At 36.4% G+C, this 18,659-nt stretch overlaps 1 protein-coding gene across 3 annotated transcripts in view; it reads left to right on the top strand.

Annotated features, from left to right (window-relative positions):
• Positions 1–15,272, top strand: part of LOC105218115 (uncharacterized) — a 234,972-nt gene extending 219,700 nt beyond the window's left edge. For all 3 annotated transcript variants that reach the window (XM_054234360.1, XM_054234361.1, XM_054234362.1), the window contains exons 4-9: positions 54–248; positions 3,216–3,381; positions 3,458–3,611; positions 4,597–4,739; positions 4,898–5,114; positions 12,072–15,272. In XM_054234360.1, the coding sequence (XP_054090335.1) occupies positions 54–248; positions 3,216–3,381; positions 3,458–3,611; positions 4,597–4,739; positions 4,898–5,114; positions 12,072–14,497 (3,301 nt within the window). In that variant the 3' untranslated portion in view covers positions 14,498–15,272. The remainder of the gene's footprint in view (positions 1–53; positions 249–3,215; positions 3,382–3,457; positions 3,612–4,596; positions 4,740–4,897; positions 5,115–12,071) is intronic.
• The last annotated feature ends 3,387 nt before the right edge of the window (positions 15,273–18,659 follow it).

Here is an 18,659-nt window from a genome sequence, read left to right as displayed (position 1 = left end):
TTTCTCTCAAATATTTCAATTTAATTCTCTAACTTTTATATCAAATTTTGCAGTTATCTCTCGGATTGGAAGGAACGTGCCTGCCTACGTTATGACGAACTGAAAATACTCTTCTCAAATATTGAAGAGATTTATGAGTTCAACTCGACGCTCCTGAAACAGTTAATCAACTCTGGTATGGAACCGGGAAAAATAGCGAAATGTTTTATAGAATTACGCGAAAGATTTGATGTATACACAACATATTGGTAAGTGAATATTAGCACAAAGCTTGTTTTATAAAAAAATAATAATTTACAATAGTTTTCTTAAGTACTACTTAGTAGTTTGTTCATATTTTTTTCAATATTATATAGTTATTCAGAAAAAAATTTTGGCATTGAAGAATATATTTTCCTACAAAAGGACATCATTTTCATTTTTTAATATTTTTAGGTGTGTGACTTTACTAAATTACACTAAATTTAAACTAAAGTGTTGCCTACATTTAGGATTACTTTGAAATTTTTTCTAATTAGATGAGTAACATCACAGAAATGAAGAAATAATTATAATAAACAATAGAATTAAACGTGTATGTGAAGTGAGGTGAAGCAGTTTCTAAAACATATTAAAAAACTGTTCGAAAAGACAAAAATAATGCTGCAGGCTCGGATACTATCTGAAGTGTTGCCTACATTTAGGGTTATGTTGAAAAATTTACTAAATATAATAATATAGGAAATAATAAACGAAAGTGAAAATACAAATGTAGTTTCTGATGAAGAAAGAGAAAAATAATGCTTCCAGCTCAGATACTAAATATGAAGCCCACTTTTAGGGTTCTGTTCAAAAATTAAACAAGAAGTATTGGGAATGTCAAAGCAAAGAGGAAACATTTGGAAGAATAAATATACAAGAAAAATAATGCGAAAAAGAAAACAATAACGGTGAGGTAGACTTCGCATATTTAATGACCGTTCAATGGTTTTTTCTTTTTTTTTTTATAAATTCCTGTTCATTTCTTGCCGCTTCTTTCGTTTCTCTAATCAGATTTCGCGCAACTGGCTTGCCAATTTCGTGTGGCTGATTTTATTATTCCAAAATCATAGGAGCTTTTCTTTTCACCAGAACGGACACTAAATTAAATTTTATTTGCACACCAAAAACAATGATGCATAGCAACAACAACAGAGCAAGAGCTAGCCAGCAAAGCAATGCCCCAACATGGTTAATCAGTTAACAGAGCATGAAAGTGGTGGAAGCGTGTTGTAGTTAAAAAAGAAAAAATAAATTAAATTAATAAAAACAAATAAAAAAGAAGAAGCAGAAACTAAACCAGAAGAAAACAATGATCTTGATTTCTCCGCAAGAACAACCAGCTAGAAATTAGAAAAGAAAAAGAAAAGAAAACGTTTTGCGGTTTCCCATTGTGTGCGCATACTTATCACGTCGACTGTAGTTAGGTTAGAATATTGCCTGTAGTACCTAGAATTGTTGTTGTTGGCTTAAAGCGAACGTGGCAGACAGTCGAGTGCAACGAGTGATAGCATAACCAAGATAGACACGCAGCCAGTTGAGACAGTCCAGTTACTTCATTTGGCAAACGGCCACAGCCAGGAAAGCCAGCCAACCGGCCGACCAAGCAATCAAACAGCCAGTTAACTATGCAGATAGTCAGGCAGTCAGCCGAAACATACTCGTGCATAGGTGTCTAGTTAGCTTGCTTGCTGGACAGTTAGTTAGACAAGCGCTGATTGCTGCTCCACTAGATGCAACCAAAATAACTGGTGGATGATGGTTGCTTAGATTGTTGGTGGCTGCTTAGAAGTTCGTTGCTGTCAAACACGCCATCTATTACTTATTTACTGTTTGCTGTTGTTATTTTTATTGTTTTTGCGCTTCACTGGCATTCATATTTACAACTGACTTTGGCTTTGGAAGTCTCGAGCTTCAGTAGTAGTACACTGTTAGTTAGCATCAGCATGAAGTGATGACATTACCAATAAGCCATTCGGACAGTTCTGGGCTAACTGTGCAAGAATTTCAAATCGCCAAGCTTTCGTGGGAGTGCTGTGCTATCAGTGCGCTCGCTCGCTGGCTGACTGCCTGACTGTTGGCTGTTGTGTTCTGTCACTGTCAGTTAGTTGAGTGCACGCTGACAGGCGAACAACAACAGTTGCGAGTACTTGTTGCAGCCACTGCAATTGTTGTTGCAAAAATACAATAAAAACAACAAATCAAAAAATAGTTACAGAAAATGCAAAAATTGCGATGATTTCATGTCTGTGATTTGCATTCTTTGCTGCTGCCATCAGCATTGCCACCCGCTCGCACACCTTGTGTCCGCTTTGCCTTTGACTGACACTCTGTCGCTTTGGTATTTGACTCCTGCTGTCAAAGCAATTTATGTGCCATACTTGCTTGGTTATTTTTTGTTGCTCCGAAATGCTTTGCGTTTTGACAGTTGCACTTTGGTTGGCATTTGAAACTTTTGTTTGCGGTGACCCTGCCATAGCGTTTGGAATTTTCCATTTGTCAATGCTGATTTTTATGAGGTGATAAGTGTTTGTTTTTGTTTTTGAATTAATTTGAACGAAAGATGAAAAAATTATCGGTCACCCAAGAAGCATTGAAGCTTGTGTCTAATGGGAACTTGAAATTATTTCCAAATCTTGGCTTAGAACTCTAAAAGGGTTCTCTTGTCTTCAGAAATGTTTCTCTAAAGTATCGCAACTGGATAATTATGTTATGGATAAAAAATAGTATTTTTGGTAATAATATTGTGCCTTAAGAAAACAAAATTTCTCACTTTCACCTCATATTTGATTGGCCAGTGGTTCTCAAACGTTTAACTGAAATATTAAATTAGAAATTTATATTAGATTTTCACTGTAAAAGACCAATAAATAGATGTATATAATGTTTTCTTTGTTTAATAATACAAAACTTTTTTGAATTGATGTCAATTTGTGGCGTTGCCACCTGTTTATAAATCACATTTAAAAAAACAAAACAAAATAAACAATTAATTAAATCTGCAAATCTATAAACGACAACAAATATTATAGATTATTTCTATTAAAATATGTTAAAATAGAGTTGCCATTCTTATTAAATTTATATTTAAAAAAATAATTAAAATTATATTAATATTATTATATTCATAAATTTACTCTCTAATAATGATATTTAAGTATCTATCTTAATCGATTTCTTCACTTTCTTCCTTACAGTACAAGTTATCCTGAAGCCATATCACTGTTGACCAAACTGTTACAGGCCACACACACCAACGCACTGCTGACGTCCACACAAAAAATGTTGCAACACAAATTGCCACTCGGCTCGTATTTGCTAAAGCCGGTGCAACGCATACTTAAATATCATCTGCTATTGGACGTAAGTACCATACACGACACATAAAGAAATATTTTTTATATTTTTATTAAAATATTGTTTTTTTTTTTGCTTTCAGAACCTTCGCAAGCATTGTGATGTGAAGGAAGTGTTGCAAGCCTACGAGATCATGCGACAAGTGGCGCGTAATATCGATCAGGTGAAGCGTAAGTTGGAGCAACAAATCAGAGTTAAAGAACTATCGGGTATATTGGACGGTTGGTTGGGACCAGGTGAGTTGAAAGACGGGAAATTTATAAAAAAAATGTATAATGAGTGGTAAAAAATATTAGAGGTTAGTTGAAATTTTTTCTGAAAGGGTTTTTTGTGTTGCGATACTAACCTGAAGAGGGGTCTGAAATAAATAGAAAATAATCGATTATAATAAACTTGCATATCAAGAATAGTTATTTCAGTTTATTTTAAACATTTTAATTTTTAGAGTTGCCACCTGATCTATTTTTTTTTTTTAATTTTGAAATCGAATACAATAAATTTGCATTATGAGTATAATTGTTGCAATTCATTTAAAAAAATTAAATTTTTAGAGTTGCCGCCTGATTTAAATTTTTAAATAAATTATTTGAAAAAAAAACAAAATAGAATAGAAAATAATTGAATATAATAAACTTGCATATCAAGAATAGTTATTTCAGTTTATTTTAAAAATGTTAATTTTTAGAGTTGCCACCTGATCTAATATTTTTTAATTTTGAAATCGAAATAATAATCGAATACAATAAATTTGCATTATGAGTATAATTGTTGCAATTCGTTTAAAAAAAGTAAATTTTTAGAGTTGCCACCTGATTTTGAACAATTATTTTTTTTTGCTAAATCAAACAAATTCAATATAATCTAATTTAATACACTTTAAGAAAAGTTATTGTATTTTATAAAAAAATAGAGTTGCCACCTGACGCATTTTTTTAAATTAAATGAGAAAGTTGGAATTTTTTGTATACTATGTGTGTACAAAATTAAACGTTATATAAAAGTTAAATTTTTGAAATTTAGTAAATTTAGTTGCCACCCTTATTAAAATTTTAAATTGCTATTAAAATAAAAAAAAATAAAAATTTTATTTTTTATAATTAAGCTTACTTATATACATTTCAATATATTAAATTATTTTCAATCATTTTTTGTAGAACTCACCGTTTTGGGTGAACTCCGTCAATTTCAATATATTAAATTATTTTCAATCATTTCTTGTAGAACTCACCGTTTTGGGTGAACTCCGTCAAGAGGGTCTCCTTATGGAGCACAATAAGCCACGCATGGTCTTCCTTTTCGACACAATGCTGATCATTACCAAATCCAAAGAGGATAATCGTCTACAATTCAAGAGTTACATACACGTAAGTCACATACATAATCAAGTGAGAAAACACATGTCATTGCCACACCAGTTGCCACTTTTTACTTTTACCATAAATTTCCACCTATATTTGCTTTGCACTCATTCATTTCTTTTCATCTGTTTTTTTTTTATTTATATGTACTTTTCTTCACACAGCAAAATAATCTAATGCTAAGCGAACATTTATCCGGCGAACCGACGAGCTTTTATGTAATACCATACCATGAGCCGCGTAATCAAATCAAATTGACAGCCAAAAATCGTGACCAGAAACGTCTCTGGGCGCAACACATTAAAGGAGTCATACTCGAGAAATTCGAAAACATACCAAATCGCGCTAAGGAGTTGGTCTACAAGTTGGGCGATGAGGAAGGTATGTACATAATGCATACACACACAAACACTATTATACACATATGTAGTCACACACACATACATACTTACTTATACATTACATATAAGCTGCGGGCAGGCAGTTGGGCGGCAGTTGCCACTGTTAGCACTCAAAACTGCTGAAATTATTTGTTTTTGGCGCTAAAACAACAACAACGGCAGACGCTGGGTAGTTTGTCATGTTTAGTTCGCGCGGTTTTCGACTATTTTTTTGATCTTTTTTTGAAATTTTTTTTTTTTAATTTTTTTTTTAATTTTTTTTTTTGAAAATTTTTTTGTGAATTTTTTTTTTGAATTTTTTTATTTTTAAATTTTTTCACATATGTTTACATACACACATATTTCAGGCATACAAATTCATGCATATTCCATTCGGCTTACATAAGTAGGTTCCTGTGGCATACAACTTGCTTCATACCCAATTGTTTATTTTTGTTTTTTTTTCACTTCTGTCATGTAGCTCCGTTATTTTTATTTCCTTTCAGCCAAAAAGCTTTTTCTTTCATTTCATTTCATTTAAATTGAAAGTTTTCCCTTTCATTGTAACTTGTCGCGGCGTCAATGTGGCGCTTCTGTGCCTCACCATACGCCGTTATGTGTAAAAAGGTGAGGTGACAGTTATACAGCATAAAAAGGCAAGCGACGACGAAATATGTGTCGTCGAGAAAGCAATTTATTTCAAGCATGTTAGTATGCAATTGTTTTAACGAAAGTGTAGACACTTTTTTTAATATTTTTTTTTTTTTTTTGTATTTTTGGCTTTGCTACTTTTTTTTGTTTTTCTTAGACACTTATGCACGATTGTTTGAATAGGGAAATATTTGCGGTTAGAGAAATTCACCGATAATTGGCACATTTTGACTTGCCACACAAATGATTTATAGTTTTTGTCGTTGTTGCGCATGCGCAGTGCAGCCCTTTTCTCGCTTAGCTATATTTCTTATCTCGTGTCAGCGGCGCGGAAAATTAATGCGCGCAAATTTAATACACATGAAAATTATTTGTTGCAAAATTGACATGCAACATACTCGTATATAAGGCGAGCAATTAATTATGTGGAATGTGTTTGGCGACAGTTCCTGATGGTGTATTTGAGCTGTAGATAAAATTTCTAAATATTTTTGAAAATTATACTTTTTTATGTCTATAAAATCTAATTTATGTGTAATATGCAGTTAAATAGTAAAGGTGTTGGCTTCAAGTATTTTTAAAGTTGAAATAATCTCAGATACTCCAGCTTTAACTTTTTGAATTTCTCAACTCATGTATACTTATTATTTTGATATACTAGGTTTTATTGTAGTTAGTTGATAATTTCACTTTGAATTGGTGAGTGGAAGGTGAAGTAACATTTATTTATAAAAAATGTATTTGATAATTCAGCATTGTAGCGGTATATAGTCGACTGATACTATTTAATTAAATCCTTTCCCTTATTTTAAGAGCTTTAAGTCAATAATGGATTATTTGCTTGATATATAAGTGGTGAGGCAAGTACCTTGCAAATGATAATAATTAGCATTCAAATATTAATTAAGCTTATTGTTATTAAAATTATAGTGAAATTAGAGTTTATGAATTTTTTAATTTACTAATATTCGTTTTTGATGTCCACACTTACCAGATTTTCTATCATAAATGATATTAACTTCCATCAGATTTTTGATTTCTTGGATTTTCACTTAAAGTTGGAATTTACTCTCGTTTTCAAACACTCAAAATGAAGTAGAAGTCTGGAGATTTGCAGCACATCTAGATCATCATTCCCTAATAGCCTTTTCACACAGGAGCTAATTGATCAATTAACCGGCCTCTGCTCTATTAAAAAGATTTTTCGATACAAAATAAAGAGCTACATTAATTTTTTTTTATTAAAAGACCGCACTTGTAATTATATATGCGTTCTTTGTCTGAATTGGCTGAATTTTTGTATAAAAAGAACTCGACGTTAGATGTCGCTGCTAAAAATTGCAATCGGCTGATGCAAATTACCAACTTCTTATGAAAAGCAAAAACGAAAATATATAACAGCTTATCGGTTATCAAGTAGCCGGCAGTGTAAAGGGCAAAAACTGGTTTCTCAATCAAAATTTTAATTGATCGATTAATGGTTGGTTGTGTGAAAAGCCTTTAAGTTTAATTATTATGTTGCTATTCAGCGTGAGGATATCAACTTATTATAGATTTCAGCAGAAATATTGTATCAAGCTTCTTGGTTGTATTCCCAAAGTTCACTCTTTTTGCAAACAATTTTACGAATCTCCTGGAAATTGATTAGAACACTCCAGAACTTTCGCTATTTTCTCAAAATGAATCCTTCACCAGATTCACAAGAACCTCTTTAGGTTTATAAGCTTTCCTTTTGGTATAATTTTCATAGATATCTTGGTTCCGCCGCTTCGGAAGATATTATACGATTTTACACCCATTTATAGCTTCTCTGTACCCAGTTCCGTGATTCAAAGTGAATGTTTTCTTCTTCAATATACTTCTTATTTACTCATCAGCGCTGTGATTATTTGCCTGCAAGTTTGTGTCTTAAGTCTTTTGTTTAGCTTTTTCACTGATAAAATATTTTTATCGTATATTAGTGTAACACTAATATTGTTATTACAGCTATAATAAACAGGTTAAAATTCACTACTCTGCCTCTTACAAATAATAATACTGTTTACTTTCGGGTTAATCAAAGTGCTGCCATCTTTGATTTATGAAATAAATTAAAATATACTTATCGATGTAGATCAGCCCAAAGCAAACTTAAAGAACTAAAGATTAATATTTAAGTGTTTTTTGTTTAGAAGCAGAATTCAAGCATGAGAACAGAAACCCCAAAAACAATATTTATTTTGTTGACCGGTGTTATCAATATCGTATATATAATATTATAGAATATATTACGTTTCAGTTAATTCAAATCGTAAATTTCCAAAGTTAATAAATACAAATAATAAAAATAATAAAATAAAATAAATTAATCATAGACAATATCTTTGTCTGCCCTTAACCACATAATAATAATAATATATTATCATCTCCATACTTTAAGACATACATACATATTTTCCATACATTTCGCATACATATTTATCATCATATTATGTTTTCTGTGCGTCCTTAACAACATATAGAATATTTGTAGCGTAATCACTTACTATTATCCTGTATATAGCCGACTAACATTTACCCATTTTTTACGTTTTTACCCAAGCAAAATTTTTTCTGTTTCTCCCTCCTTTTGCAGTGGAATAAGGGCGTTTATTTTGCGTGGCACGCTTCTACAATAATAAAACAATAAACAAACTAGACGATAAAGCAACTTCGAAAAAATAATGCGAAAAAATCGTGCTTCAATTAAAACTAAAAAAGACTTACAACAACCACAAACAATAAAAGACTAATTTTAAAACCTCCGTGCTTATGCTGGCCAACGCTAATCCTTACATTTTCGTTTCTACATATTTTTTACACCGCTTATTTAAATAGTAAAATTTTAGAAAATCCACACAACAGTAACTAACAATTTAACATGAAAGCTTAGCAATGTAGCAAAAAATTTTTGTTTATAACAAACCAAAAAACACAAAGAAAATCTCGTAAAATCGGCCATCGGTGGGTTAAACACATAAGTAGTAAGTACACGAAATTGAATCAATTAGCTTGTTGTTATTGGTGTTGTTTATTTGCTGTTGCTTGCTTAACTATTACTTATTTTTACATATGTTTATATACTTACATAGAGACATGTGTACTTAAAAGATTTGCCGCGTACACCGTTACTAACAATCAGCGTCATTGCTTTCAAAACTAATCACCGTCATTCACCGCATCAAAGCACCAAATTTTGTTGTTGCCATTAATCGTGGATTCATGTAGTGTCTGCATATGTTTTAGAGTTTTATTGTTGTTGGGAAGTTGGCATTTGTTGACTTAGTGTAAAAATTTAATGCATGTACCTACATATCTTTAATATGCAAATTTTTTACTTATGGTCATTGCTGATGGGAAGCTGTTGATTATGTTGTTAGTTTTGTTGTAGAACTTAGGAACTTTAAATAGTTTTCGGTTAAAAGCTTCGGTATTTGAAAGTTTGCAGATTACTGAATTAATTGTTTATTTGATCTTTTACCTTCAGAAAATAATATTCCGATCTCTCTTTTTCTTTTCTGGTTGAAACGCAAGCGCTGTTATTATTCGCTTTTATATTATTGGCGTTTCTAGTTTGTTCTCAAAATCAAATGTCATAATTAAAAGGGATTCATAGATGAATAGAGTCTGCGAGGTTATTGTTGTTGTAGCGGAGCTGACAGTTCTACGGTTGGATAAAAATTCTCGTCCATTTTTTATACTCTCGCAACAAAGTTGCTACGAGTTAGATATAGGGTTATATATACCAAAGTGATCAGGGTGAAGAGTGGAGTTCAAATTCGAATGTCTGTCTGTCCAACCGTCTGTGCAAGCTGTAACTTGAGTAAAAATTAAGATATCTTGATGAAACTTGGCACACTTATTTCTTGCCACCATAGGAAGGTTGCTTTCGAAAATGAGCAAAATCGGACCACTGCCACGCCCACAAAATGGCGAAAACTTAAAACACATTTAAAACAAATTTGGAATGAAGGATCGCACTATGAAGGGGCATATTTGGATTTAATTTTTTTGGGGAAGTGGGCGTGATCCGCCCCCAAATAGGTTTTTTGTACATATCTCGCAAACCAATAGAGCTATATAAACCAAACTTTCTGCAGTCGTTTTTTTAGCCACTTCCTAATAGAGTCCAAAAATGAAATAAATCGGATCATAACCACACCCACCTCCCATACAAAGGTTAGGTTGAAAATTATTAAAAGTGGGTTAACTCACTAACGAAAAACGTCAGAAACACTAAATTTTACATAAGAAATGGCAGATGGAAGCTGCATTCAGATTTTTTTACAAAATGGAAAATGAGCGTGGCTTCGCCCACTTATAGGTCAAAAACCATATCTCAGGAACTACTCGACCGATTTCAATGAAACTTGGTTTGTAATAGTTTCCTTACATCCCAATGATATGTTGTGAAAATAGGCCAAATCGTTTCACAACCACGCCTACTTCCTATATACCAGAACTTTGAAGACGATCTGAATCGTTTACTTTACAATATATAAAGTAAGCACTAGTGAAGATATCGGTGCAGAACTTTGCACAAATACTAGGTTTATTGTGTGGGAGCCCCATTCTAAAAATCGCCGAAATCGGACGATAGGTTTTTAAGGCCCCATATATCGAACTTAGCCCTTCCTTACTTGTTGTTACATAGATCTTGAGACCTAAAATATTCTTATCCTTAGCATAAGATTAATAAGAATTTTTTAGATTTTTTTGATCCGAACTTATTTTCAAAACTACAAAAAATTATTTCCTGATAAATAATTCCCCAGAAAAGTGTTCTTGAAATTCTCTAAGCCTGAATTTTCGAAAAATTCGAAAATTGTAAATTATAAAAGAAATAAACCTGTTCGAAGACACAATATAGAAGGAAATCCTTGTTTTTTGTTGGTGAAGAGGTGTCTTTTTTTAAATATTAGTTGATTAATTAATTTCATAATCCCATATGAAAAGCATGATTCGACAATAAGTTGTCCCACTATATTATTACAATAATCTCTGAGACTTTTTTGAGAAACTGAACGATCGGATCATTTTTTTATGCTCTGAAGAGTTAACATACAAGTTTTAAAAACATTTTCTCGATCTCTCATAGAAGATCTCTCTCGCAGGTTTCGAAACACTCACTACGTTATGGTTTACTTCTCGTCGATGAAATATTGAAACGTTTGAGTTCAACGAAAAATAAATTGATTTGAATATCTGTTGGATTCTTGAGTTTTGAAAAAAGAAGAATCTCAATAAAATCACAGGCTGTGTCCATTCTTAGGATCTGTCGTAAAATCTGCGACCTTCTTCATATGTATTTCGACATTTTATCATGAACTGAAAAGATTATCACCAACTCTCAGAAAATATTAGGTCTACAACTTTGCTTCCGTTTTTTTTGTAAATTTAAGACTTTTTTTTGTATAAAAACGGTTACAAAAATGTTATTCAAAATATTGGCCGTCGCTAGCTACTACTTTTGACCATCTTTCTGGCACCATGCTTATTCCGTGCAAATGTCGAGAATTCGGCTCTAAAAGTGACATTTTCAGTTGAGAATAAGTTTGGGTTGTAAACAGATCTCTCTACAAAAATTTTGTTGGGTTAATGTTGACACAAATCTCCAAGATCGATATAAAACGATTTAACCGATTTAATCGACCAGTGTTTGACCCTAGAGACATCTATTAGAAAACGGCGGAAGCAAAGTTGTAGATAATTCAAATATGTAAGATTCCAATGTGTGTTCTGAGAGAGAAAGTCTTCGGAACTGATTTTCAGACTAGGTAATATATTCTACTCAGCCGAAGGTATATAATTTTTGGGTAATTAGCTGACGGAGAGGATAATACTGTTAATATTTTCTTGAGGACTTAATCTTTTTTGTAGCGAATCGGAAATTTTTGGTAATATGATGTCTCCATATCAACGTTTAGACATTCCAAGCAACAAAGTTACCAATGAAGTACCTGTATTGTGAAAATTCAACTCGAGTTCGGGCTTCTGTACTTCCAACACATCTTTGTACATATGTTTATGAGTCTCATCTTCGCGTTTCATTGTTGATTTGTATGCGACGCAGCAGCGTTATCACAGCACACACACACATCAGTACGCCATTGCACAAACGCCAGAGTTAATTTGTATTGTTGTTACAACAACAAGCACCCGATGTTTGTGCTACATCTTTGTATATGCCACACGGACTGCTTTTATAAAATAAAATTGATTATTTACAGCATTATTTAAATGAAATAACTTAATTACAAACTAAATGTCCCCACTTACTTGCTTGCAGACCGCACACCGGACAAGAACACCTGGAAGTGGAGTCTGCACTCGACTTCGACAACGCCCGTTTACTTGGAGCGACGCAATCAGTATCGACGCAGCGAGATACGCAAATGTTCGAAATTCAAACGGAAGACAGTCACCAATTCCACATCATTCGATAGTTTCAATGAGCTCGCGGAAAATGCAACACGCGAAATACCGACTACAACAACAGCAACCGATTTGATAGCAGCTAAGGAAGGCAAAGCGGTGGCGCGCACCAATAGCATCGATGACAACATGTTGCCCGCGTTGCATAAACTCGCCGCCGTCATTAAGAATAAAGGCAAAACTGAGGAGGCGAGCACTCCTAAGGCTGATAACGCTGACGGCGGCAGCGCCAAAGTGGTGAAGCATGAGCAAAATGCAGCGGCGAAGGAGGAGTACACCAGCTGCATCATGCGTGAGCAGCGACGCAGCGCTTGCGCCTCACCCAAGTCACCGCTGTTCGGTTTGAAGGCGCTGAAGGAGCGCAGCAAGTCGGTGCCGCGCATCAGTTTCCAATGTGAAGATTTAGATGAGGAGAACGAGTCGCTGCATGGCAGCAATACCAATCTCGATGCGCGCAAATCCAAGTCGAGCAAGTCGATCGAGGTGAAGCAATATAACCACAAGACGATACCCAAACGCATTGCGACATTGAAGAAGCAACGCACCGGCAAGACGAAGGAAACTTGCAAGTTCTACATGGATTTGAGTGAATTCGATGATGCGCCCAAAACTGAGCTAAAGATTACAGAGTCCACGGAGAATCTAGTGGAAGAAAAACAGGTGGATGGCAGCGGCGCGCAGAAGGATGCGAAGACGGTTACGCAGAATCTTGATAGCATACAAATGCAGCTGGAGAAACAATGCGAGGAGCTGTTGACCACATTGAAGAAGAAGGACGCAGATATAATATTGGATTTGCTAAAGCAGAATAAAGAGTTCGAGCGCATTGCGAAGAAAAAGCAGCAACGCAAACGAGGACCGGATGGTGGTAGCGGCAGTGGCAGCGGCAGCGGTAGCGCGCCAGGCAGTCCCGAGTCGCCTGACTACCCGCTGCTCAATGAGTTACCGCCGCGTCCGCCATCGCGCTCACCGCCACCACTCGAGTCTGAGCATGAGCAAGCAGTTAACGACGAGCCACAAACAACGCCAGACGAAGAGGATGATGAGCCTATTTATGAGTCGCTGCTGCGCAATGTGCATGTACCATATAAATTCTCACCGGTGCTGGGACGCTCAGTGTCCACACAGCAATGCAAGACGCGCGAGCGTAAATCACCACCAGCACCGCGTCCAGAATCGGATTATGTCACGCTCGTTTACTCACCAGAGGGCGCACTGCAACAAGTTGGCAATGAAATGCTGCCAGAGCGCGCTAGCAGCGGTGAGGCACAATTGCGACGCGAACCAATTGAAACGCCGCAAGAGCAACGCGACTCTGGCTCATCAACATCTTCCTCGACTTGCACACTGAAACGCGATAGCCAAAATACTGTTATCAATGTTGAGTGCGCTTCCGCGAGCAATATATCAATGATCTCCAACAACACCAGCAATTCGAACACAGAAGCTATCTACGCGCGTCCCATACCAAAGAATCTAATGAAGCGTTTATTTAGCACCAGCGCGCACACCGCCGTCGGCATGGGCAGCAAATCTTCACATGAGAATATATCCTCATCACACAACTCGCTTTTGCCGCGCGCGCGTAAATCCATCGATAATATAGCGCTGAGTTTTGGACGCTCCAATAAACCGCCTGAGCGCCGCGTCTCCGATGTGACCGAAATGTGTCGTCAAAGCATACTACATCGACAAGGCAGCGAAGCGGTGGGTGAGCGCATGGCTCACGTGGACTACGCTGATCCGCGCACACTCTTCACCGTTAACGCGTCCAACTCTGACGCGTCGCTGCAACGCGATTCCGTCTTCTCCCTAACTTCATCCAATGATAGCGTTTGCGATCAGAAGCGCGCCGCCAGCTCCGCGCTCAACAGCGATGCGAGCAATTCTGATTTTGTGTACGAAGACAATGTGGAGGCTTGTCTGGAGAATGATTTTCGTGACTCGGCTATTTACAGTGATGATAACGAGAAGCGCGCCGACTACGAATCGAGTGATGGCATTAAGCGGCCGCGCAGTCCACCACCGCCGCCGCCACCGGCGCGCAATCGCAGCAACCCCGAGGTGCCGCCCAAGCCAACTGGCATACCGCGCGTCAACATCAGCAAAATGGCGTCGCCGCGCAAGGAGTTGCCGCTGCCGCCATTAGCGTTGGCTGATCAGGACGCGCAGCGCTTTGCGGCTGAGAAGCCTGCGCATGTTGTCATCTGTCCGCCGCATTTAAGCGCGGCAGCGTCGCGCAGTTGGGTGCTGCAGCAGATTGATAATTTTAATAAGTAAGCGGCGCTTAGATGATATAGACTTGCGTGCTTGGTTTGCCATAAATAGTTGAACGAAAACATTGACGCATTCAAATCAATATTCACATACATATATACATAGTGTTAGCTACTAAATTTATCCATACGAAAAAATATCTACTTAATATACTTGAAATTATTATATATTTTTACTTTGTTGACTGTTATGCTTACAGTACATTCTATTTTTAATGCCTACTTAATTAGCTACGTTGCATGTGATTATGTATGTAATTGAAAAAAAAAATTTATATTTTTACGAAATTTATATTTACACACGCTCGCATTTGTACATTTTGTATATTAAGTTATGCTTATACATATTTACATATAAGTATCTTATTTAACTTTAAGAAACGTCTATTGTGCATTAATATTTAGTAGAGCATATATACATGTATACTATATATGTTTGTAGCATTTTCGATTTTTTATATATAATGAATTTATGAAAAAAATTAATTTTGCTTCGAAAAAAAAACAAAAAAAATCCATAAAAATATATAGAAATATATAGAATCGATATCGCTCATTACTCTGCCACATTTAATAGTTAATCCAACATTAATGCGAAAATTTGGCACCTTTCTACAGTATATACACGTATACATGAACTACGCAATTTATTAATTATATAATATTTAAAATGTCAAACGAAATGTCGATTATACTGAAGTTGCTTGCATTTTTAAGACGATTTGTAATTCCGATGAAACATAAAAATATTTATAAATATATTTAGCGAATTGTTTAAATTGTGTGTTTTATTTTCAAAATTATGCGACAACGCATGGCAAACTGTTGCGACAGTTTTAATACCACTGCCTACCACTACAGCTTGAGGTTTGTGTCTCCACTGAAATTGTGTCTGATTTGTGAATCTGACTGCTTCGTTAGACAAAGCACAGGGTGCCACCATAGCTGTGGGGAAATATTTTTCCGGCAGTCGCCTACTAGAGAACATATATAATGCATATGAAACATTTAAAAATTAGGGTGGTTCTAAATTTAAGGGGAAGGAATAGATCGATCGGGATGAAAATTTGTGGGTATTAGCAGGATAGAGCCTTCACACATCCCGATCGGTGTATACATGTTAGCATTGCATACTTTAGGGGTGAATATTTCCCTATATAATTCGCAAAAAATTGGTTTTTTCTCAATAAATCGGGAACGAATAACGGGATCGTTTTGAAATTTGGCATATAGTTGGAGGAATCGTTGCTCTTTTATATGAGGCCCCAATCTCCCCGATCGGTCCATAAATGGGGGAGTTATTCAATGAAAACCGCCGACAAGACCCCTACTATGCGGTTCTGCGCGCCTGGTGCAAATCCAGGAATTTTGCTTTTAGGTTGGATGCATTTTCTTTGGCGTCACTAACACTACCAAACGGTGTATACATGTTAGCATTGCATACTTTAGGGGTAAATATTTCCCTATATAATTCGCAAAAAATTGGTTTTTTTCTGAATATATCGGGAAAAAATATCGGGATCGTTTTGAAATTTGGCATATAGTTGGAGGAAGCGTTGCCCTTTTATATGAGGCCCCAATCTCCCCGATCGGTCCATAAATGGGGGAGTTATTCAATGAAAACCGCCGACAAGACCCCTACTACGCGGTTCTGCGCTCCTGGTGCAAATCCAGGAATTTTGCTTTCAGGTTGGATGCATTTTCTTTGGCGTCACTAACACTACCAAACGGTGTATACATGTTAGCATTACATACTTTAAGGGTAAATGTTTCCCTATATAATTCGCAAAAAATTGGTTTTTTCTGAATATATCGGGAACGAATAACGGGATCGTTTTGAAATTCGGCATATAGTTGGAGGAAGCGTTGCCCTTTTATATGAGGCCCCAATCTCCCCGATCGGTCCATAAATGGGGGAGTTATTCAATGAAAACCGCCGACAAGACCCCTACTATGCGGTTCTGCGCGCCTGGTGCAAATCCAGGAATTTTGCTTTCAGGTTGGATGCATTTTCTTTGGCGTCACTAACACTACCAAACGGTGTATACATGTTAGCATTACATACTTTAGGGGTAAATGTTTCCCTATATAATTCGCAAAAATTGGTTTTTTCTGAATATATCGGGAACGAATAACGGTATCGTTTTAAAATTCGGTATATAGTTGGAGGAAGCGTTGCTCTTTTATATAAGGCCCCAATCTCCCCGATCGGTCCAAAAATGGAGGAGTTATTCAATGAAAACCGCCGACAAGACCCCTGCTATGCGGTTCTGCGCGCCTGGTGCAAATCCAGGAATTTTGCTTTCAGGTTGGATGCATTTTCTTTGGCGTCACTAACACTACCAAACGGTGTATACATTTTAGCATTACATACTTTAGGGGTAAATATTTCCCTATATAATTCGCAAAAAATTGGTTTTTTCTCAATATATCGGGAACGAATAACGGGATCGTTATAAAATTCGGCATATAGTTGGAGGAAGCGTTGCTCTTTTATATGAGGCCCCAATCTCCCCGATCGGTCCATAAATGGGTTAGTTATTCAATGAAAACCGCCGACAAGAGCCCTACTATGCGGTTCTGCGCGCCTGGTGCAAATCCAGGAATTTTGCTTTCAGGTTGGATGCATTTTCTTTGGCGTCACTAACACTACCAAACGGTGTATACATGTTAGCATTGCATACTTTAGGGGTAAATATTTCCCTATATAATTCGCAAAAAATTGGTTTTTTCTGAATATATCGGGAAAAAATATCGGGATCGTTTTGAAATTTGGCATATAGTTGGAGGAAGCGTTGCCCTTTTATATGAGGCCCCAATCTCCCCGATTGGTCCATAAATGGGGGAGTTATTCAATGAAAACCGCCGACAAGACCCCTACTATGCGGTTCTGCGCGCCTGGTGCAAATCCAGGAATTTTGCTTTCAGGTTGGATGCATTTTCTTTGGCGTCACTAACACTACCAAACGGTGTATACATGTTAGCATTGCATACTTTAGGGGTAAATATTTCCCTATATAATTCGCAAAAAATTGGTTTTTTCTCAATATATCGGGAACGAATAACGGGATCGTTTTGAAATTCGGCATATAGTTGGAGGAAGCGTTGCTCTTTTATATGAGGCCCCAATCTCCCCGATCGGTCCATAAATGGGTTAGTTATTCAATGAAAACCGCCGACAAGAGCCCTACTATGCGGTTCTGCGCGCCTGGTGCAAATCCAGGAATTTTGCTTTCAGGTTGGATGCATTTTCTTTGGCGTCACTAACACTACCAAACGGTGTATACATGTTAGCATTGCATACTTTAGGGGTAAATATTTCCCTATATAATTCGCAAAAAATTGGTTTTTTCTGAATATATCGGGAAAAAATATCGGGATCGTTTTGAAATTTGGCATATAGTTGGAGGAAGCGTTGCCCTTTTATATGAGGCCCCAATCTCCCCGATTGGTCCATAAATGGGGGAGTTATTCAATGAAAACCGCCGACAAGACCCCTACTATGCGGTTCTGCGCGCCTGGTGCAAATCCAGGAATTTTGCTTTCAGGTTGGATGCATTTTCTTTGGCGTCACTAACACTACCAAACGGTGTATACATGTTAGCATTGCATACTTTAGGGGTAAATATTTCCCTATATAATTCGCAAAAAATTGTTTTTTTCTGAATATATCGGGAAAAAATATCGGGATCGTTTTGAAATTTGGCATATAGTTGGAGGAAGCGTTGCCCTTTTATATGAGGCCCCAATCTCCCCGATCGGTCCATAAATGGGGGAGTTATTCAATGAAAACCGCCGACAAGACCCCTACTATGCGGTTCTGCGCGCCTGGTGCAAATCCAGGAATTTTGCTTTCAAGTTGGATGCATTTTCTTTGGCGTCACTAACACTACCAAACGGTGTATACATGTTAGCATTGCATACTTTAGGGGTAAATATTTCCCTATATAATTCGCAAAAAATTGGTTTTTTCTGAATATATCGGGAAAAAATATCGGGATCGTTTTGAAATTTGGCATATAGTTGGAGGAAGCGTTGCCCTTTTATATGAGGCCCCAATCTCCCCGATTGGTCCATAAATGGGGGAGTTATTCAATGAAAACCGCCGACAAGACCCCTACTATGCGGTTCTGCGCGCCTGGTGCAAATCCAGGAATTTTGCTTTC

Source organism: Zeugodacus cucurbitae, chromosome 6, assembly GCF_028554725.1.
Source record: "Zeugodacus cucurbitae isolate PBARC_wt_2022May chromosome 6, idZeuCucr1.2, whole genome shotgun sequence".
Classification (NCBI taxonomy): Eukaryota; Metazoa; Arthropoda; class Insecta; order Diptera; family Tephritidae; genus Zeugodacus; species Zeugodacus cucurbitae.
The sequence above is the reverse complement of the archived record's forward strand: the minus strand, read 5'-3'. Positions and strand labels throughout refer to the sequence as shown.